Here is a 23,216-nt window from a genome sequence, read left to right as displayed (position 1 = left end):
ATGCTAGTTAGGATATGGCACAACAAGAACTCTCATTCACTGCTATTAGCAATTCAGAATGGCACAGCCAGTCTGGAAGACAGTTTGGCAGTATCTTACAAAACCAAATATACCGTGCTCTGGTATTTACCCAAATGAGTTGAAAACTTATGTCCACACAAAAACCTGCAAGTGGATGTTTAAAGCAGGTTTATTCATAATTGCTACATCTTGGAAGCAACCAAAATGTCCTCTGGTATGTGAATGGATAAATAAAAGGTAGTACATTCAGACAATGGAATTGTGTGCTAAAAAAGAAATGAGCTATCAAGCCATGAAAAGACAATAAAGGAACCTTAAATGCACATTAGAAAGAAATGCACTGAAAGAAACCAGTCTGAAAAGGTTACACACTATATGATTCCAACCATATGAAATTCTGAAAAAGACACATATATGGACACAAAAGAGGTGAATAGGTTTAAAGCACAGAGGATTTTTAGGGCAATGAAACTATGTTGCATGCTATCAGAATGGTGGACATATACAAGTTCATTATATATTTGTCAAAGTACACAGAATGTACACCAACAGTGAACTCTAATGTAAACTGGACACTGGGTGATAATATGTCAGTGCATATTCACCAGTTGTAACATATGTACCAATATGTTATGAGATGTTAATAGTAGGAGAGACTAAGTTATGTGGGGGGAGCTCTGTACTTTCCACTCAATTTTGCTGCATGCCTAAAACTATTCTAATAAAGTCTATTTTAAAAAAAAGTCCCCTGTCTGGAAACCAAAAAAAAACATACTGCTTAAAATCTTTTAATAAAGAAATCCAATGGAGGAAAAAGAAAACACAATAATTAGAGCCAAATGACAATGAAAAGTCTGTATATCAAAACTTATGAGACACGGTTAAATTTGTACAAAAACTAAGGATGTCTGAAAACTAGAAGCTAAAATAAAAAAGCAAAAAGTAACCAAGAAGGAAATAAAGACAATAGCAGAAATAAACTGAAATTACTTCCACACACACACAAAACCACAATAAGGATGACAGCTATTATGATTTTTGACGCTATGCTAAATAATTAGAAAACACCAATGAAAAGGATAATTTCTGGAAAGAGAAAAATTAGAACAGAAAACTAGAAGAGATCAATAACCACTAAAGAAATTGAAATGATAATCCAAAACCTATCCTCAAAAAGTATTAGGTCCAGTCAGTTTTTAGTTGTGCTCTATATCAAGCTGTTAATAAGTAAGTTATTCCTCATTTATTAAAGTTGTTCTAAGGAACAGAAAGATAGGGGTTATTGCCCAGACACAACCAACCTACATAAGATAAAAGCAAACTGAATTCAGAAGGAATTAAATACTTGCCTTATTAAATAAATATTAAAGCCACCCTAATTGAAAAAAGTATTAATGCTAGATTAGAAATATACAAATAGAAATAAACAGTGGAAAAGAGAACCCAGAAATAGATGCCAGAATATATGAGAATTTAGCATATGACAAAAAAGAAATTTCAATTAAGTGAGGAAAAAAAGGTTTGATAGACACCTGACACAACTGCTTATCTATCTTATAGACTTAATGATAAAAAAAAAACCAATAGAAATCTTCTAAGAAAATACAGGAAACTTTATGAGTAGCACAAGGGATGAAGATACCCTTGTAAAAATTTCAAGATACTCAAAAGCTAGAAAGGATAACCAAGGCTGGGCATGGTGGCTCACACCTATAATCCTAGCACTTTAGGAGGCCAGGAGTTTGGAACTAACCTGAACAAGAGCGCAAATAGAAATATTAGCTTGGCATGTTGGTGCATGCCTGTGGTCCCAGCTACTAAAGAGGCTGAAGCAGAAGGATCGCTTGAGCCCAGGAGTTGGAGGTTGCAGTGCACTATTAATACGATGACAATGTCACTACACTAGCCAAGGCAACAGAGCGAGATACTGTCTCAAACAAGGTGGGGGAAAACAGCAAATTCAGGTCAAGAGTAAAATCAAAGCTGAAACACAGAGGGATATTTAAATATTTAAAAAATAATGCATCAAGGTTAAAGTAAGAAAAAAAGGATAACTGTAGGTGACTACATTAAAATAAAAAATGCTGTAGCAAGCCACATCAAAAGCAAAAATCAATAAACGATAGACTAGGAAAAATATTTGAAATTCATGACTAGTAAAGGATTAATATCTACAACATTTGAAGAATTCTTAAGATAAAATTGGTAAGGAAAACCAAAAGGATAGTCCAACAGAAGAACAGGACAGGACGGAGATAGGTAACAGAAGAGAAACCCAAACAGCAAATAAAATGTTAAATTTCATGAGAAGTCAAACAAGAACTATCACTTCAAACCCATGTCCAGTCATCAAACAAATGAGTGATAATGGGCTATTGCCACTAGAGATTCTTGGAGAAAAGGAAATGCTACTACAATGCTATTAGAAATGTGCATTTTATATTCTTCTTGAAAAACAACATAACTAAGTATATACTCTCCATCCTAGAAGTTTTATTCCTGGAGTCTTTCTTAGATGTGAAAGACTGAACTGTTTGTATTTGGGGGAGGGTGAAACCCTAGAAATAAACTGAATTTTTATCACCTGGTGAATGGTTAAATAAATTCATGTGTCTCGATGCTGAAGAATACTTTATGAAGTCATTTAAACTATTAATATTACACCTACATTAGGGAACTTACAGATTTTTCACAATTAACTTCTAAAGGAGAAAAACAAAATACAAAAATATATTTACAAATAATTTAAAAGCATATATAGTATGACCCAATTATGTAAAAACATATATACACACACACATATTTCTTTATGCTTAAATAATATATGCAAAAAGATCACTGGCAAAATATTAGTGGTAGTTCACTCATGGCCGAAAAATTAAGGGTGAATTTTACTTTCTTCTTCATAGTTTATGTCTGCTTCATTTTCCTCCCAATAAACCATTACTTAAATAAGCCAGAAAAACATATAGCTATTCTTTTTCAAAAGCAGGTACTTAATAGAAGAATATCAGATGGATATTTTGTAACCATTCAACTTTTAACACAAAAGATATATGAATGTTTTAAAAACATTTATATAAGGTTCTCAATTTGAAAATTTTCCCCTCAAATGTAAAATATTAACATATAGATAATTAGTTGAAAGCTTCCTATCTTTCCTCAACCACAACAGTGGGATAACTACCACCTCTTAGAATGTTGCTATGATTGCAAGAGATTATACACATATAATCTTCCTTTTTGTTGATCTTTAAGGAACAGCCAAAATCAAACAAACCACAAAAAAAATCTTTTAGGCTAAAGAATGACATAATGTTAATAAGCATAAAATAGCCATCTTTAAGTGGGGATGTAGGGTTAACATCATTTTCCTAAAACATGGGACAGTATAAAAATGTTTAACAGAATATCATACACAGAAGCATGAGCAAAAAAAAAGACTACCATCTTATGGTATCAGACATCATTCTCTTCCTTCTTAAAGAAATATCAAAGCAATTACGAACATGCCATTTTTCTTTCCAATGTAGTGTTAAGGAAGGTATAGCAAAAAAGTGTTTCTTAAAATTACTACATATTAAAAAAATTCTACATTAGGTTTGCAGTGTTGAAAATGGGTACATAAATTTTTCTATACAAAAAAACAGCATCTTCTAACGCAGTGCTTACTAATGGTTATCAGGTTAATTACTGTGCACCTACAAGTTCTGCTTCCGTTCTAATTGTGATGGAGAGAAATCAAATTCTTGTAAAAACTGACACACATATAATTCCCATTCCTCCCATTAACCCCATCAAAATTACATTTTAAAATAAATTAATTTTTCAACCTTTGGCATAGAAAGGGAAAACTGAAGATTAATGTAAGGATTAAATTAGCAGATAATTCTTAGAATAAAAATAAGGAGAGGTATAATGAAATAAACACATCAGAGACTTAAAGAGTACTTACTGCACCAGACGTTGTACCTAAAAAAAAAAAAAAAAAAAAGTTTTTATATTTATTCATACTATTTCTTCCTCCTCATCCTCTCTCACTAACAATCCTGAGATTGTCCCATATGACTTAAGTGCCTGTTCTCTTTCCCATAAAAGAAACATCTATAATGCAAAGCACTTTCAGAATTTGAATGTTCAATCTACAAACCCTCTTCGAGCCAGTCTGAAAAGTACTCATCTTTGCCTTTTGTTTCCCTTCTCCTTGCTATCATAGGTGTCTATCTTGCCTAATTCCTCTTCCTCTGCTATATGTAACACAAAAGTACAATAATGCCGCTGACCTCTGATCCTCTGGCTTTAAATTTGTGGTAACTACAACTATCTAGATTCTAGGCTTGTGCTGTATAATACAGGAGACATTAGCCACCACACAGCCCTGTTTAAATTAAAATTTTAAACTAAGATTAAATTTTAAAAAATTTAGTTCCTCAGTTGTGCTAGCCACATTTCAAATACTCAGTAATAATATGTGGCTAGTGGATACTACACCTGATAATACAGATTACAGAACATTTCCAACACTGCAGAAAGTTATATTAGATGGTGCTACCCTATGCAACTACAGAAAACCTCTTAAGGATCTCTGAAATGCACATTAGTCACAAAACTCATACTAATAATCTTTAACTTTAGAAACTAGTAAAACGATGAAAAAAGAAAACAAAGATTGTATGCAAAACAAAACAACCTTCATATATACTGACTGTACTCAAAAGTAGCTATTATGGACATCATTAGTAGAGCCAACACATTTTAAAAGTAATTAAAAAGAAAATTTAATATAATTTTCCAGGATTACTTAGGGTTAATAGTACCCAGCTCTAGAGAGCTAAATAAGAAAAAAAAAAAATAGTACTAAGTATTTTCAGAACATCATTTTCATTTAAATATGTAATGAAATCTGTGAAACATCTTAAAAAAGACCAATTATGTCCCATACAAACCTGCAGGGAAGCACATAGTATGTTTCAAACATCTTTCAACCAATAATGTTTAAAACAAAATATGTTTCGGTATAATCACAGAATAAATTTCAGCATCTGGAATATTAACTTATATGGAAAACTATTCATGAATAATGGAGGCATTACTATTATATATTAAAGCCAGTTAAAATAGCCAGTTATTGGTAAATAATGGGAAAAAAAAATTATGACAGAGCTTACAAACTCCAATGACCACAAGGGCCACACAGATGACAAAGAAATGAATGTGAAGTAGTCCAGAAGGCCATGGAGACTGCATACTCCAAATTTACAGTATGAAGCCACTATCCCATTCCTATGTTTGCTAAGTACAAACATGGACTCAACCAGAGTTCATTCATTTAACAAATGTTCTTTGAACACCTAGTGTGTGCTGACAGGACTGACCACTGACAATTTTGCAAGATAAATCCAAAGTTTATGTAAAACCTGCAGACTTTAAATGTTAGCAATAATTATAATACAAAATATAAAAACATTGTGAGGGCCAAAGTTTATATGCAGACCAAATGTGGTCCAGAACCTCTGACCTAAAACTATGATCAAAAAAGAAATATCAGGAGGTGATTATAAAGTCAAAGAAGACACTGCTTTTATTACTCATTATAATAGGGCTGCTATTCCCCAAATGAAGTATAATACCTACCAGCATACATAGCATACATACCTGCAGCTACATCCATGCTATTTACACCTGGCTGTAAGAAGAAAAATGACATTAGTAATATTCACATTGTTAAAACTATATTTTACATAAAGTCCCCACAAAGCACAGTGAAACCAATCTCTTTTACAGATAATTCTCAAGCCAGTGACTCAAAGATTCTTAGCAAAAGGTTTAGTGGTCTCAGTTCCCTGAGCTGACTATAAATTGTAAAAGGGATCAGCAACTTTCAGGTGCTATATGGTCACCAAGTATACACAGACCCACAACCCTTTACCCATAATTTGGAAACCCCAAAAGCTTTGAAAAATAAGTTTTTTTCAAGTATGGCCTCAAAACCTACTCAGATTGAATATGAAAGTCTTTACAATCTTTATTTAGCACACCTCACAGTAACTGACCATTAGTTTTTCTGTAGGAACATTAACATGTTAGAAATTAACATTTTCTAGACCCCACAGGAAACTATTAAATAAGTCATAGCACGTGCAATGTGTTACTCTCCAATATTAGAAAGGATTTTGAGGCCGGGCGCGGTGGCTCATGCCTGTAATCCTAGCACTCTGGGAGGCCGAGGCGGGAGGATCGCTCAAGGTCAGGGAATTTTGAAATTTATCTGGCCTTAAGGGTTTCAGATAAGACACTGAAAACTTGTCACACTAAGGGAGTATGCCACACGTGTTGACTATTACCTGATAACCTAGTTGTGGTTGTAAAGAATTTAAACTAATTTGAATATCATACTAACTTATATATTGCTATGCTACTATACTAACATATATTGCTAGAGGGGTAGTAAGGCTGTTTAAGTATTTTTCCAATTAATTTGTCACAGCTGAGGTCTCATGAAATGTGGATTTCAAAATCTAGTATTACATCACGTTATATCAACTTCATCAGCACTCAGCAAAGCAAATGTCTACACTTTAAAATTAAAATGTTACCAGACTAGTAAAATCCTTCTGGCTCACAAATTATGCTTTTTGGTATTCTGGTCTTATTTAACGTGGAATTAGCTTAAGAACTAAGAATGTACGTTTATTATAATATTAATATAGGAAAAAAGGTAAATGCCTATCATTCAAGTTACAGAAACTAAAAGTCCACTGTAATTCTCATATTACATTATAGGATTCCAGCAGCACTTAAAAGGCTAACTCAACTGCATGAAAAATATATATATTTTATTTCACATATAAAAGTTATCAGTCAAAACAGCACAGAAAATACTTATTTTCACATGATTACCGGTAAGGCAGGCTGCATGGATGCCTGAGACATATGAGACATCATCATTCCAGGCATTACTGAAGACATCATTCCAGGCATCTAAAACAAAAGTACAAAAAGGTTACTTTACAAGACCAAAGTATTTAGTGACTTTAAGAATCATATAACTTATGATTAAAAACCACTGAACACTATACTACGTGGACAGTATGCTTAGTAAGTGCTTGTTGAATGAATGAAGTACTTTTTCAATGATCAAACATTTATGTCACAGTTTATATGTATAGTCAAAATCATTTTAACAAGTAAATTTAAAAGGTTGGACTATTATGTTATTTCTAGCCTAAACTTAAGAATATTAATTTCTTTTTAGCATTAACTCAACACTTATGTTTTCCACCCTTGTTTGGAGCAAGAGAATTTAAGATAAAATTTTTTCAGTATTTTTCACCTTTGACTTTTAATATTTTTATTGAATAAATTTTAAAACAATCTGTTCCCTTTCAAAATCCTAGATCAAAGGTGCTTAAAATTCAAACACTGAGTTTAAAAAAATAAATAAAAAGCAAACTTTTAAACCCCCAATCATCTATTCTCTCTCCTATAGAGAATTTAAGGCACATACATAAATGTCTGAAGATATTAGTTTGGGAACTCAATCTAGCTTACCAGTGACTGCCATTGAAATCTATGAATTAATTCTACTAAGTGTGAATAAAAATCATGAAGATTAACATAAATTTCCTAAAGATTTTACCTAATGCTCATCTATATTAGTATAATCCCACATACAATTCTGATTTTAATATGAACATCAAAAGGATCTACTGAAACTGGGGGGGGGAAATATATACAATAATCACAGGAATTGGAAAAATATAATTATTCGACAGTTTCAAATTAAATAATTTGAGAAATAGGAACAAAAGAAAAGAAGTAAGCATTTGGTCAGTAGAAACATAAATATTAAAGCCTACTAAAGGTAGATAAGAAAATTCATGCACTGAATTTTATTATTTGTGAAAGTCAACTCATGAAGCAAAACAAAGCTAAAGTACCTATTAAAATGAAGTAGCATGGAGTTAATGGATTAAAAATAACCAATAAATTGTTTATACATCATTAATCAAGAACTTGTTGACAGAAATTGAGAAGAATGTGATAGCCTACTTGAAGCATGCTCAAAATAATGTTTAAAAAAAAAGTACAGAATTTGAAACAGAAGCACTGACAAGCCTCCATCATCCAGACTAAAAAAATCAGAGAAGTAACTTACATGTTAAGTGAAAAAAAAAAAAATACAGCAATCAAATGAGAAAGAACTAGGCTTGCTCCTAGCCCATATATCTCACCCAAAAGATATATCCTCACAATTTTGCTTTAGGCTAATGTAAAGTAAGTTGACTCAGGTAACTGGTTATGGGGGAAAGCAACCCAGAAGCAGGGTGGGCAACAGAGAAACAGCCTAATCCTTAAAATGGCTTATGTAAAAAATCAAAAGGTAGTAACATATCCAAAACTGGAATTCTAAGCTAAGTTGGGAAATCAAAGTTTGAAAACTTAAGAGAAAAACAAATCAAAGTAATTTCTCATAAGAATTAACGGTTTTTTTAAAAGTGGGGTAAAATCTCCGTAATATAATAGAACATTTCCTCAGGCTAACAGCAGACTATACAAATGAATCTAAATTTCAAACTGAAACATTCTGACACACAAGAAGATCAAATCCTGTTTAAAAAACAAAGCCATGGCCGGGTGCGGTGGCTCATGCCTGTAACCCTAGCACTCTGGGAGGCTGAGGCGGGTGGATCATTTGAGCTCAGGAGTTTGACACCAGCCTGAGAAGAGTGAGACCCTGTCTCTAATGAAAACAGAAAGAAATTGGCTGGACAACTAAAAATATATACAAAAAATTAGCCAGGCATGGTGGCGCATGCCTGTAGTCCCAGCTACTTGGGAGGCTGAGGCAGGAGGATTGCTTGAGCCCAGGAGTTTGAGGTTGCTGTCAGCTAGGCTGACGTCACAGCACTCTAGCCTGGGCAACAGAGTGAGACTCTGTCTCAAAAAAAAAACCAAACAAAACCAAAAAACAAAGCCACAAAAACCCTATAGGTAACAAGAGTTTACTACACTAGGCTTATGAGACTTATAGGAAACAATATTTGAAAATCATTAAAGAACATACAGAGTTTTACATAGTTCTCTATCCTCCTTATACCTCAAATTTTTAAACATCTCAAAAATGTTCCTTTAGGCCAGGCACGGTGGCTCACGCCTGTAATTCTAGCACTCTGGGAGGCCGAGGTGGGAGGATCACTCAAGGTCAGGAGTTTGAGAACAACCTGAGCAAGAGCGAGACCCATCTCTACTAAAAATAGAAATAAATTATCTGGCCAACTAAAAAAATATATATAGAAAAAATTAGCTGGGCATGGTGGCACATGCCTGTAGTCCCAGGTACTTGGGAGGCTGAGGCAGTAGGATCACTTAAGCCCAGGAGTTTGAGGTTGCTGTGAGCTAGGCACTCACTCTAGCCTGGGCAACAAAGCGAGACTCTGTCTCCAAAAAAAAAAAAAAAAAAAAGTTCCTTTAGAGACTGGAAATCATGGTATTGGTTACAGAATGAAATTTATTGTCAAAAAAAAGCTACATTCTCCTTCATTATCTTAGTAAATTCTCAGGGGGTGGCAACTAGTTAAGCTTGTTTTACCTGACAAACTCATCTACAACTCTTAAATTATGTACAACTGAAAATTCTAAAAGTAAATAGACTATTAATACAATTTAAAACAAAGCTGTGATGTTGTTAACACGAAACCAAAGAACAAAAACGTAAATATGCAAAATACTATATTTTGCATGAAAAGCTATTATAAGAATTTGACAAATTTAGAGCTTCCTCAGAGGCTTGAGCATCACAGAAAAGACTGAAGAATTTACTTTGTGGAAATATTAAGAAGATTCCCTTTTCCATAAATTCTAGGATATACATAACATAGAGATAGATTTTACAATCCCTCTCTTTAAAGTTGCTTTCTTTCAGGGGATTTGTGTTGACTTAGGTCTGTTACTTGGGAGCACCACGAATCTGAGATCAGATTCTTTTCTACTAGGTTGGTGCAAAAGTAACTGCGGTTTTAGCATTGTTGAAATTTGGCATTTGATACTGGAATGAATTCTCAAATGTGGTTATGTTATACGTCATCTTAATGCACATTTTTCATTTTATGCTTTTTTCCTAATGACTTATTACTTGCTGTTTATATTTATTTAAGACTATGGAAATAATGTTAGACAAAAAGCAAATATGAGTGATTTTCTTATTTGAGTTCATAAAACTGTGGAGACAACTCACAACATCAACAACGCATTTGGCCCAGGAACTGCTTATGAACATACAGTGCAGTGGTAGTTCAAGAAGTTTTGCAAAGGAGATGAGAGCCTTGAAGATGAGGAGCGCAGTGGCCAGCTATGGAAGTTGGAAGTTGACAAGAGGAGGTTAACAATGACCAATTGAGAGCAATCATCAAAGCTGATCCTCTTACAACTACATGAGAAGTTACTGAAGAACTCAAGGTCGACCATTCTACAGTTGTTAGTTTGGCATTTGAAGCATATTGGAATGGTGAAAAAGTTTGATAAGTGGGTGCCTCATAAACTGACTGAAAATCAAAAATATCATTTTGAATTGTCCTCCTCTTGTATGCAACAATGAAGAACCATTTCTCAATACGACAACCTGAGACCACCAGCTCAGTGGCTGGACCGAGGAGCAGTTCTAAAGCACTTCCCAAAGCCAAATTTGCACCAAAAAAAGGTCATGGTCACTGTTTGCTGGTCTGCTGCCGGTCTGATCCACAACAGCTTTCTGAATTCTGGCAAAACCATTACATCTGAGAAGTATGCTCAGCAAATTGATGCGACGCACCTAAAACTGCATTGCCTGCAGCTGGCATTGGTCAACAGAAAGGGCCCAATTCTCCATGACAACAACCGACCTCTTCAAAAGCTGAACAAATTGTTTAGCCTCATCTGCCATAGTCACCTGACCTCTCACCAACCGACTACCACTTCTTCAAGCATCTCAACAACTTTTTGCAGGGAAACGTTTCCACAACCAGCAGGATGCAGAAAATGCTTTCCAAGAGTTTGTCAAATCCCAAAGCACAGATGTTTAAGCTACAGGAATAAACAAACATACTTCTCATTGGCAAAAATGTGTTGACTGTAATGGCTCCATTGTGATTAATGAAGGAGTCTAGTTATGATGATTTAAAATGCAGGGTCCAAAACCGCAATTACTTTTGCACCAACCTACTAAGTTGTCTATTCTTTTTTTTGTTTGTTTTAATACCACACCTAATGGGAATCCAGCCTGCAAGCTTATGAGAATCGGCTTGTGGTTCAAATTCTTATAAGTGATCTTCCCCCTCCCTCTTCCAAATAACAAAAGCTCCTTTGTTGTCCCTTTTTGAATGGTAGGTAAAGTTCTTGCATCACATGGAGGATATATTCCTTGGTGTCCCCTTTATCTGTAGAGTCTTTTAGACTTCCCATTTTTAGGTTTTTCCCTTTCTTAAGGGTGCATTAAATACAGCCATGTGTCACTTAATGATAGGGGTATGTTCTGAGAAATGCATCATTAGGTGATTTTGGTGTTCAAACACTCTAAAGTATACTTACACAAACCTAGATGGTATAGCCCAGTATACACCTAGGCTACAAACATGTAGAGTATGTTATTGTACTGAATACTGTAGGCAACCGTAACACAACAGTATTTGTGTATCTAAATAAAGTACAGTATTATTTTATGGGACCACCTTCACTGACCAAAACCTATGTGGTGCCTGACTATAATAGATTGTCTCACCACTGATGACATCTCAAGTTTAATGAAAATGGGATGATAATTCAAAAGGATTAAAGGGAAAAATTCTTAACATAGTTGCTACAATAACGTCACAAAAAATTCCACGAGCCACATCATTCTTAAGGCTACAAAGTGGTAGTTTATATTAGTTGAATGTGAAGCATACCATAAAATCAAAACAAATTTCTTTACAAATTCCCATTTAAACTACTTTCGTAAATATGTAAAGTGCTATAATTAAGAATTTTTAGTTGTTAGGATTAGAGAGGGGGAAAGATAGGGGAGGGACAAAGACATACTTATGAGACATAAACTAAATTCCCTAAAATATTAAACATCTGATTTTTATGGATGCTTTGACACCTTTTAAAAAGAAAAATAACTGATATACTTTATTTGATATACTTTATTCATAAGTGGCCAACAGTACATATATACACTATATATACAATTTCTATGTATATTTCTATTTCCTATTCTTTTAATGACAAAAGTTATACAACCAATTATCAAGATGCTCTCAGAAGAATCACCACTGTGAGGAAAATAAAGAATAAATGAACACAGACTAGGGAGCATCACACAACCTGCTTAGTCATGCTTAGCATCCCAGAAAGTTTCTAATGTTAGGTATAAATAAGCATATTTTATTTATCACTCTACATATTTTAAAAATGAAAACAAAAGGTACAGTACTAAAATTATCAATGCTACAGCAAATAAATTTCACAAAATGTAAGCTAAATGAGTCCAATTTTACTATGACATGAAAAGATAACAAAAGTGTTCACATGGGGATTTCACAAGTTCTTTTCTTCATAACTATTTCCTAAAATTTTTCCTGCTGGAAAGAAATCACAAACAACCTGACCTATCTTTTGTCTAGCCTTATAGAAAATTATCTGAAAAAACATTAACTCCTAAATTTGTCTGATTTTTAAAAACCATTCTTGCTGCAAAACCTGTAGTTGCAAATTGATAATCTAAATGATTCTTGTCTTTTTTACCTGGTTCCTTTTAAACATGCTAAGTGAAATTCCATAAGGACAGCCAACAGAGGCTATTGAGTATTTAAAAACAACTATCTCATACACCACTAAATTATTTTACAAATAAATATACAATACCAAAATATACTTGAATAAATGTAAAAACTGAATCATTAAATGGAACTAAATATTCATTGACAATTGGTAATAAACAGAAATACCTATGATTAAAGCATACGCTTAGCAACTGAAAGTGGTTACATAATAAGAAAATCATTTAACCTTACTGCCTCTCAATCTAGAGCAATATAAATTTAAGATATCATTTTTTGTTAAGAAACAGATAAATAAAAGGTAGACAATATTTGCACAAATTGTTATCACCTAGACTAGAACCTTACCATTTAACAAGACAATTGCCAATATTCAAAATTATTTAGTTTGCTAAACTCTCTCAACCTACAGAATTTAGAATTGCTGAAATATAGCTACCCTTTCAGGTTCTAGGGAGGTTAGCTTAATTAATTACATAACCTTTTACTGCTATAGAGAAAAGCAGCTCAGCAAAGCTTTTAAGTGCACTCTGAAGTCAGACTGGCAGAATTCCTATCCCAGCTTGATCACTTACCAGCAGTATGATTTTAGGCTAATTTACTTGATCTCTCTGGACCTCAATTTCCTCATCAATGGGAAAAAAATAGTACCCATCTGATAGGACTGTTATAGGGACCAAATGGGATAATACATGTAAGGCACTGAAAACAGTGCTCAATAAATGATACGACAGCTATTTTATTATCACTGCTCTCTTTCAACTCATATAATAAAAGTATCTCTTATGTTGCCCCTTTCCTCATCTATTCCCTATCTCTCTGAAACACTTTGGTTCTTTAAAAGCATGTAGGGGCCAGGCATGGTGGCTCACTCCTGTAACCCCAGCGCTTTGCAAGGCCAAGGTGGGAGGATCACTTGAGGCCAGGAGTTGAGACCAGCCTGGGCAACAACACAGCAAGACCTTGTCTCTACAGAAAAAAAAAAAAAAAAAAAAAAAAAAAAAAGCAGAACATGGTGATGTGTGCGTGTAGTCCTAGCTACCTGGGAGGCTGATGTGGGAGGATCATTTGAGGATAGGAGTTCGAGAATGCAGTGACTGTGACAATGTACTCAAGCCTGGGTGATCGAGTGAGACCTTGTCTCTTTAAAGAAAAAAAAAAAATCAAATTCAACAGAGTATATAAATCTCTCAAAGTTTATATAAGAGTTGCAGCAAAATTATAATTATTACACAGATTATTGGACACAAAAAACTTAAAAATAAAGCTGAATGAAAATGAACTCTTAACCCATTGTTTTAAAAAAGCTCTAAACTGGGCATACACAGAAATTGTGGTGCCTCAATTAAGTCATACAGAATTAACGAATTTAAAACTTACTCTAAAAACTCATCTAAGCCTTAGACGTAAGTATACAAACACACAAGACAATTACCCACTCCCCACCCTAAGTCCTACAAGCTAGATTCAGTATTATATCTAGCTAATTTTTGATACTTTACTTCAGTTAAGAAAAGAGAGGGTAATTTTCTATTACCTTTAAGAAATACATGATCATAAATATGTAATGACTTAGTTACCAAAAAATCATCTTTCAGAGGAGCAAGAACTTTCTTGATACCACATGGTCCAAGACACTAGACCAAGTAAGTGTTTTCAAACAGGAACTTAATGCTCATTCATTAATTGAAAGGTAATTTAAAGTCTTAGCCCAAACTAACAGAAGATCAAGACCTATTGAATAGGAGTCCATTTGTATTATTATGAGAATTTTGTTTAAAAGATAGCCAAGATAAATGAGGTGAGAATTTTGTTTGGAAAAAAAAAATCAAAGCCTAAGATAAAACAAACAATATTTCAACTCAAGACAGTCTTCACTTGCTGGCATGTTTATAGTCCTTTAAGAGACATGACTAACAGAATCCTCCAGATTTGGAGAAGATTCAGGTTTCTACTTTGAGTGCACCTAGTAAGAAAAGAAGGAGAAGCAGCAGATTTCCTTCCAACACCAATGCAAAATAACACATCTTCAGCAACTAACTACAATTAATTTTTGCTTAAAATAACTTTTGATACAAATAACTTTTACTAGGCAGCAAAAGAAAGCAAATACAGGCTGAGTATCCCTTATCTGAAATGCTTGAAATCAGAAGTGTTTTGGACTTTTACAGATTTTGGAGTGTCTGCATTTAAACCTACTGGCTGAGCATCCCTTACCCAAAACTTCAAAATCTCCAACATGCCATTTCCTTTGAGCATCATGTTGGTGCTCAAAAAGTTTTGGACTTTGAAGCATTTCAGATTTCTGGATTAGGGATACTCAACCTGTATAAAAGATTTATGTCCACTAGATTTTCAAATGTCCACAAATATCCTTAGAGCCAAATAAGCAGTTAGATGACAAAAACACACAGTTCAGACATGTATCTCAGAAATGACTTATGTCCTTGAAAGCAAGGTATATACATCATTCAGCCTTACACTAGCACCAACCACACTGGAGAGAAAGAAATACAAAAGTATGGAAGAAGAAATACAAAAGTATGGAAGAAGAAAATAAGAATGGAAAACTAATGACAAACTTCTACACAAGAAAGTAATCTACTAATTCCTACTTACAAAAACTTCACAATTTAGACCTATTTCTCTAGGTTAAAAACAAACAAATAAGGAAAAAAACCCTAGCACACTGGTAGGCATATGTACTATACCATTAACATCTACTGATACTACTATTTCATGACTGGTAGTTATGTCATCAATGTTTCTAACAAATCCAGGTTCTAACACAGGTTAACCTGTTGACATTTGTTCTCTCTCCTTTTTGATCCCACTAATGAATACATCTGTTGCAGCCTATAAACTTTTTTTTTAATGTATACGTGAATTGATACCAACTTATTTCGATGTTGCCCTTTTTTCCTAAAGAGCAAACTAACAGGATAAATGGCCCTCATTCATCCAGCATTTTTTATAAAATGCTAATTTCATGCAATGTGCTAGACAAAGCAAAATAAACAAATAACGGAGGGCAGGGATACTGGGGAAGGAGGTGGGAAGAAATGGTCAAGTAAGACTGAAAAATATTGAGTTAAAGTTTTAAAAGGCAAGACTTCTCAGCATCTTAGCAAAGATCATGCTTTGTGATTCTCAAGGGAAGAAAGGGTTCCAGTTCGTTCTTCCAAACTGATGAAGTCTTCTTAGATCTCTCCAAATACTCCCTACATTTAGTTTTTAAACACATGAGTTCAAATTGAAATGAACTTCTATCTAAAGATAATGAAGAGAAACACATCTGTAGTCTCACTAGTAAAATCTAACCATATTCACAGTCTGGAAGTTAATACATCAGGTCTATGTTAATGTACTTTTTAAAAAGCACTTGCTGAGTAATACACGCACACAGAAATTACTCAGATTCAGGAATTATGAGTGGATAACCTAAAAAAAAATTTATGGCTCTTTTTGTCACTGGCTAATGTCCAATTTGATGACATGGATTCTGTAGATATTCCAAAAGGTAATTTAAAGCCAATAGCAACAAATAGTTTTGTCAAATCGGTCACATAAGTCTAAGATACATTGGATTTCTTTGGAAGGCCTATAATCTAAATCATTTTCCCCTAGAGCATGAAAAAATCTGTGGTAAAACTTCTTAAAAAGATGAGCATCAGTGATGCCACACATAGAAATACATTTGCCTGTAATTTAAAATATAGTCATCCCTTGGTATCTTGGCAGGGACTGGTTCCAGGATCCCACTCAATACCAAAATCTGAGGATGCTCAAGTCCCTCAAATAAATATATAAATTATGAAGATATAAACTATGCACATCCTCTAATATACTTCAAATCATCTCTAGAATACTTACAACACCTAATACAATACAAATGCTATGTCAGTAGTTGTTATATTGTATTTTTTAATTTGTTTTTTTTTAAATTGTTGCATTGGATTTTTTAAGAATATTTTCCATTTGCAGTTGGTTGAATCGTGGATATAGAGGGCTGACTGTAAATGGAACTAAGTATTTTAGTTTTATTCACCAAACAAAAATTTTTATTGTATCTTCCTTTTTTTTTCCAAATGAAAAAGCAACAATAAAGAGGCAGACATTAAAAGCAACAATGCGTGGTAACAAAGTCAAGTCACAAGTAACCACTGCGAACAGTCACATGTAACACTTACTGACTTCCTGGCTGCAGAAAAGAATGCAGGTGTATTTGTTTCATTCATTCAACAAGTATTTTACTGAGCACCCATGATGTGCCAAGAACTGTGCTCAGCACCTATAGGCTTCTTAAAAAGACAGAACATAACCCCTGCCCCCTAAGAGCCTACAACCTATTACTTTTTGGGAAAATAACACAAATAAAAAAACAAAATAAGTCAATAACTAAATGCCAAAATAAGTGAAAACAGTAAGTTATAGGCAGATTACATAGGATTTTCTTGAATTATTTGAACAGGAGATATAAATTGGCCAAAGTTATTTCTGAGAAACTCTTAGAGAAGGCAGGACTTGAAGTGGTAGAACTTAGGTAAGCAAAAGAAAGTTATGGTGATAGTGAGCTGGGGGCAAGAGGGCAAGAAGAACAGCATAAGCTTCAAGTCATGAACTAATATAATCACTGAAGATATTATGAAAAGACCAGCTTGGGTTCAAATTAGGGAGCGTGAAGACATGCAGCTTTGAATTGTGCTTTGACACGTACTATGGGAGATTCTTCAAAGTTAAGCTACAGAATTTAGATACTATGCTATAGGCACAGAAAACCATTGGAGATTGTTGGGCAAGGAGATATACTGAAATCTAGAATTATTGGGGGGTCAGCCTTGAAGCAAGAACACCAATGAAAAATTGTTGAGTATCTAGTATGACGACTTGGGCTCAGATGGCAGCAGAAATAGAAAAAAAAAATAAGAGCTACTAGAGGCTGTCTTACTCAACATAAGAACAAGAAAATCAAACTCATTTGTAAAAAGCAAATTATTCATTTATCAGTTTATTGACCAAAGACAAAAATAAAAACCACAAAAAAAAACACCCCAAAAAACTTGAATAAAAAGAATTAGGGAGGCACTGCCAAAAGAATTTCCTATTCTTTTCACATCAACCCATAAAATTTCATATCATCTACTCTTCTCATCAAATAGGCTGTTAGAGCTGAAAAGGACCTTAAGACTCTTACTCTACTCTTCTCATCAAAAGAATAGGAAAATTAAGACTCCAAAAAGGGAGAAAAAGAGAGCCTACTACTAGGACTCTTTGGGTAAAGACAAAATCATCTGTGATAAAGAAGGCAGAACCTGCATGTCCTTTTCGTAAAAAAGACAATAAAAGAATAAGACATGAAAACATTTTAAAGGCAAAACACTTACTATAAATATGGTGGAAGAAAACAGTCTCACACGTAATTATATTTTGATGCAAATCTCTACAGAAAATTTTTTGAGTATTGCAATCAAGCAGGAAAAAAATCTTTATTTTGCTTTATTAACATAGTTTTTTAACCAGTGATCCCTCCAAAAATCTTCAATCACGTATCTTTTAAAGTTTAAACAACTTGTAAGGTCCCTTCCAGCTGTAAGATCCTATAACTCTGAAAGCAGAAGCATGACTTTCCCATAAAGTTATGCAGAGTAAGAAAGAGGCGAATTTCACCTACAGGATAGACAACTGAGATAAACTTGAAAGAAATATTATTAAGCTCCATTAGATAATTTCCAAATATTTATTACTACTAAAAGATTCAGCCTAAATTGTGAAAATGACAGGTCATCTCATGAATTAAAAAAAAAAATTTTAACACATTTTTTTACTTGTTGCATTTGAAAAATTACGAGCCCAGCTTCTCCAGATCATTATATTGTCCATTCTGCATAATATTTTACAAACAAGTTTTAATATTTCATGTCATATTCCGTAACATTCCAAACACCACAATCATTTAGCAAGAAAGAGTGCCACCAATTTTAGTCTTCAACTGGTCCCAGCATGAGATTTTCATGCAAACTAGTCAATAAATATAAGTTCCGTAACCTTCAGTCCCGAAGTCTAAAGAATTTGTGAACTGACTTTTTAAAATTGGATGGCAGAATCCTACAAACTGTCACCTCTGTGAATGATACAGGTACCCTTCTTCTCAATTATCTTCTGACCACTTACTGCTCATTAGTACTTCTAAATAGTGGCAGAAGAAATGACACAGAAAAAAGGATCAATTTTGCTGTTTATCATCAACTTTTACTTTTAAGGGAATGTTTACAGAGCTAGAAATAATTCCCAAATTATTTGAGGATTCAAATTATCCATGTTCTCCCAGTCTGTTATAAAGCTAAAATAAGAATTAGCTTTGCCAAGATTTGGACTCCATATTTGTTAGCTATTAAGGGGAAAAAAGGGAATGATCTAATTTTGAGAAAAACAGTAGAGATTTTCTTCAGACCCTCAGAGTTGGACTCTTACTAAAACATTCATTATTGGAACAGGAGCCACCAGAGGGAGAAAGATTTCTAAACATCTTAAAGGCACATGGCATATTATTGGCCTAGGAAAAAGGTAGAAGAAAACCACAAGGCAAAATTGAGAGTATTTGAATGATGTGCACTAAGTAGCAAGTAAACTTACTAGGAAGATGGTCACCAATATAGCTAAAGAGAAAGGGCCATAAAGCAAACTGTGACCAGCTTATGTCAATGAGATACATAAAAGTACTTTTAAAAAATAAAATCTGCATTTTTTTCCCTAGAAATGACAAGCTGGTATCTTGATTTCGGTACTGCAATAGCACCATTACAGCAAGGGTAGGCAGGTCAATCCCTTGCAAAACTTACCTTGATTGGCCCAATGGAAACAGAAGGCCCCAGAAAAGAGAGAAGCATCTGGCAGTAGCAAATTGTTTTATTTTATCTTTCTGTGGAAAGAAACTAATTTTAAATAAGAACCAGAGCATTTAAAGAATAAATATTTTTAAAGCTCATTATCTAGTTAGAGAAGCTCTACCAAGAAAACAAGAAGAGCTCCTTGCTGCTTAGAGATGGAAAGAAACAGAAGAGGAATCAGAGTTGTTTCTCCATCACCTAGGGAGTTTTAAAATTTGTGTTATTCTAGAGTAACAGAATAAAAGACTCTTTTATTTAAAGAACTCCTGCAGGCAGAATCTTTTGGGCCTGGTGCCTTTGAATAAAGATTTTTATGCAAAATCAAGGGCTATATTCCAAATAAAAAAAGAAGAAAACCACTTGACATTAAGCCCTTCTACTCTTAAGGTTAAGTAAAAAGAGAGAGACACATAGCAAGCTCCTTTTCCCACTGCAATTTCACCAGTAACTTTAACCCATCAAAGCTTAAACGATTATCAAAGTAAACAGTATGAATTAGCAAAAGATCATACCAAATTGGCTTTCCAAAATATTTTGTTAGCCTAAATTTTTGATGATTTATAGAGATACTCAAGTGGAAACAACCCACCCATCTAAGGATCTGTTTATTATAGAACCTAACATAGGATACATGGTAACTAAACCTGTTACCTTTCTTAGATGCTACTCTAAAAACTCAGTTCTACCAAAGTCACTGAGTCAGCATTAAAACTTTTTGTTCCAAATCTCTCCTACAAAATGTCCATTTACAATTTATGCTAGAGACGGAAGGGGCAGCTCATAAGCAGGAGTGCAGAAGCAATAAGCACTTAAAAAAAATAATAGCGTTTAAGTAGAAAATGAACAATCTGGCACTGTCCTATGAAGAAGCAGAATTGTAGAGCAGGAACTCCCCAGCCCTATCCCCTACACACAAAGAAGAAGATATTTCAGCTATAAAATTCATCCTAAGTCAAAGGCCTAAACAATTGCTATTTTCAGATTCTATGCATTTGCTTGGTCCACCAAAATAAGTTACGTTGCCATATCAGATAATATTTACTCTTAGGACATTAACGTCAGTTGACATGCTTGAAAAAATACTGGTTAAATTAAAAAGCCTAGACATACATTGTTACTTTTAAATTAAAAAAAGAAAAGAAAACTAGTTTTGTTGAGGTAGTCAGTATATTTTTAAAACAGAAGACCTTTTCATTACACTCAAAATTTGGTTACAATCACAATCCAACATTTGGCTTATTTGAAATTATTTGGGCATAAACTAATCCTTAAGCAGCTACAAATATCAACCTAGATTTTGCAATCTTGACACAATACTCGAGGCAAAAATAGACAAATAAATGCAAAATAAAACAAAAACATTCTTACTTGTCCCATTGGTGGCCCTCCCATAGGGGGCATCATTTGTGGCATCATTCCATGAGGTACAGGAGGCATATTCGCTCTCTGACCCATAGGATGCATTCCCATTGGGGCATAATGCATGCCAGGGTGCCCCATCTGAAAAATAGTGGAAATTTAAAAGTTAGCAAGTAACACTTAAATGCTTCCCCAATCATTTTAACAAATCAGTTATCTGCAATAGTATAATACTAGGCCAATGTGTGATTATACCATAGTTTATACCTGCTTGTTTTAAGCAAAATGCACCATGCTATCATTTAAAATGAGCTTGCAATTTCCATAACAAAATGGAAACAGTTAACATCATTACTGGACAGCTGAATAAATGTTTTCTTCTTCTTTTAAAAAAAGCAGATTTAATCAGCCGCTAATTGGTTTGCTAAGCCTAGAGGATATCTATCGAGTGCTAATTTAAAAACTGTTATGATGAAAACCACAAATTTGTCCTACTTCACACAGAAAAAAATAACGGGCTACTGTTATTTTACAATGCTACTGATTTTAAACTTTCAAATGCTGCATTTACCAAATTAACTCAGATGAGGGCTGATCTTATAATACACAAACACTATGATTATCACGGACGCTTCACTCCTAACAAACTTACTATTTTCTAACTTAACCTTTAAGACAGGTAAAATTCCTTCTGCCAAAAACACATTTTCAAAGACTGAGGTTCTGTCATTCGTAGACTCTAAATGCAAACAACTAATTCATCCATTTTAACGCGCTCTGAAAAGACAACTACTTTCTTTACCGAGGTGTCCATTGTTCCAGGTTTTAAAGCCAGGTAATTATTTCCTGCCAATTCCCTGGCAGACCACCACAATTAGTGAAAACAAATTTTGGCACCCACTTTTGAAGTCTTACAGAATCAAGTCTCTGCCTCCCCGTCCCTGCGGCTTCAGAGCGCTTACCCCGCCCAGGGCTCAGCACCTTCACCGCGCAGTCTAGGCCAAGCCCAGTGGGAACTTCCAGGGTCCCACGTCCTTCTCTTTGTGCATCCCCGCCCTCCATTTCTCTCCCTCAAAACATATCCCATCATCTCCAGTTCCTCCTTCGTCCACTCTCATCTTCTTCTCCTTTTGGAGAAAGCTTCCTGTCTCTCTGACTTCGTTTTTCATTGTGCTGCTTTCCCCCTGGCCCACCGATCCCTTACCGAGGGCCGTCTCCTCAGGAAGCCGTCAGAAGAGACCCAAGAGCTGGAGCAGAGGCTTGAGCCGGACAATCTCCGCTCCCCGTCCCCAGGGCCCTGCGAGGGAGGATGGCTCTCCATTTCACTCACCATGAGGCCTCCGCGCTCGGCTCCAGTCCCCGGCCTCATCGTCGGGCTAAGACTGCTCCGCCGGCGGCCACTGCCGCTACACATACCAACAAGAAGCGATCTGAGTGGTTGGCGCCCGCTAGGGCTAAAGGTTAAAGGCTGCCCTGCGCTACGAGGCGGAATCAGCGGGGCCAATAAGCTGACAGGCTTTCCTGCCGTCCAATCAGAGTGCGCCGCTGGCACGCAGCTCTGTGGTGATTCGCCCCCAGCCTCAGTCTCACTCGGCGACGCCTGCATGGGGGGAGGGAAGGGGACGAGGGAAGTTTCTGCGCCGAGTACTCAGCCGGGAAAACTCCACCAACTTCCCCAAGGGAGAGGGAAGACAACCGTGTCCCAGCTTCCCGAGCTTAGACCGCCTCACCCCGTAGGAGGTGGGGCAGTGGGGGGGAGCTGCCACCTTCACCCCCCCCGCCCGAGTTACGCCCCACAAACCTGAGGCCGCCAGGGGAGGGGTGGGGTGGGGAGGGGTAAGCAGCTTCTAGCGTTAGCGGTGGCAGGGGTGGATGCGCGCGGGCGCGCGGTGCCCGAGGCGGCGGGGAGAGGGCGGGGAAGGCGAGAGGAGGGGTCCTGAATAGAAGGCCCGAGCTCCGTACGCACCAGGTGGAGAGCGCGCACCGGAGCGGAGGGGGAAGGAGGCGTGCCGAGCAGCGTGGAGGGAAGTTGTGGTCGTGGCGGTGAAAATCACCCTAAAGAGAGAAATGGATAGTTAAGGTAAAGTGAGAGCGCCCGGCGGTAAGCTGCCGTTAACAGGGCAAGCCGTGGAAGAATGTGAGCGTAGAGTGG

General features: G+C 35.5%; 1 protein-coding gene across 8 annotated transcripts in view; it reads right to left on the bottom strand.

Annotated features, from left to right (window-relative positions):
- Positions 1-23,012, bottom strand: part of PRPF40A (pre-mRNA processing factor 40 homolog A) — a 49,611-nt gene extending 26,599 nt beyond the window's left edge. For 4 of the 8 annotated variants that reach the window (XM_045559283.1, XM_045559284.1, XM_045559285.1 and 1 more), the window contains exons 1-5: positions 22,395-23,012; positions 21,074-21,205; positions 6,922-7,002; positions 5,677-5,707; positions 3,977-3,993 (exon numbers count right to left, since the gene is read on the bottom strand). In XM_045559283.1, the coding sequence (XP_045415239.1) occupies positions 3,977-3,993; positions 5,677-5,707; positions 6,922-7,002; positions 21,074-21,205; positions 22,395-22,670 (537 nt within the window). In that variant the 5' untranslated portion in view covers positions 22,671-23,012. Of the gene's footprint in view, positions 1-3,976; positions 3,994-5,676; positions 5,708-6,921; positions 7,003-21,073; positions 21,206-22,268 lie in introns of all 8 variants that reach the window. The other 4 variants (XM_045559279.1, XM_045559281.1, XM_045559280.1 and 1 more) reach the window with 2 other exon arrangements.
- Between the last annotated feature and the right edge of the window lie 204 nt (positions 23,013-23,216).

Source organism: Lemur catta, chromosome 8, assembly GCF_020740605.2.
Source record: "Lemur catta isolate mLemCat1 chromosome 8, mLemCat1.pri, whole genome shotgun sequence".
In the NCBI taxonomy this organism is placed as follows: Eukaryota; Metazoa; Chordata; class Mammalia; order Primates; family Lemuridae; genus Lemur; species Lemur catta.
Note: the sequence above shows the minus strand (reverse complement) of the source record. Positions and strands in the feature narration are given on the sequence as shown.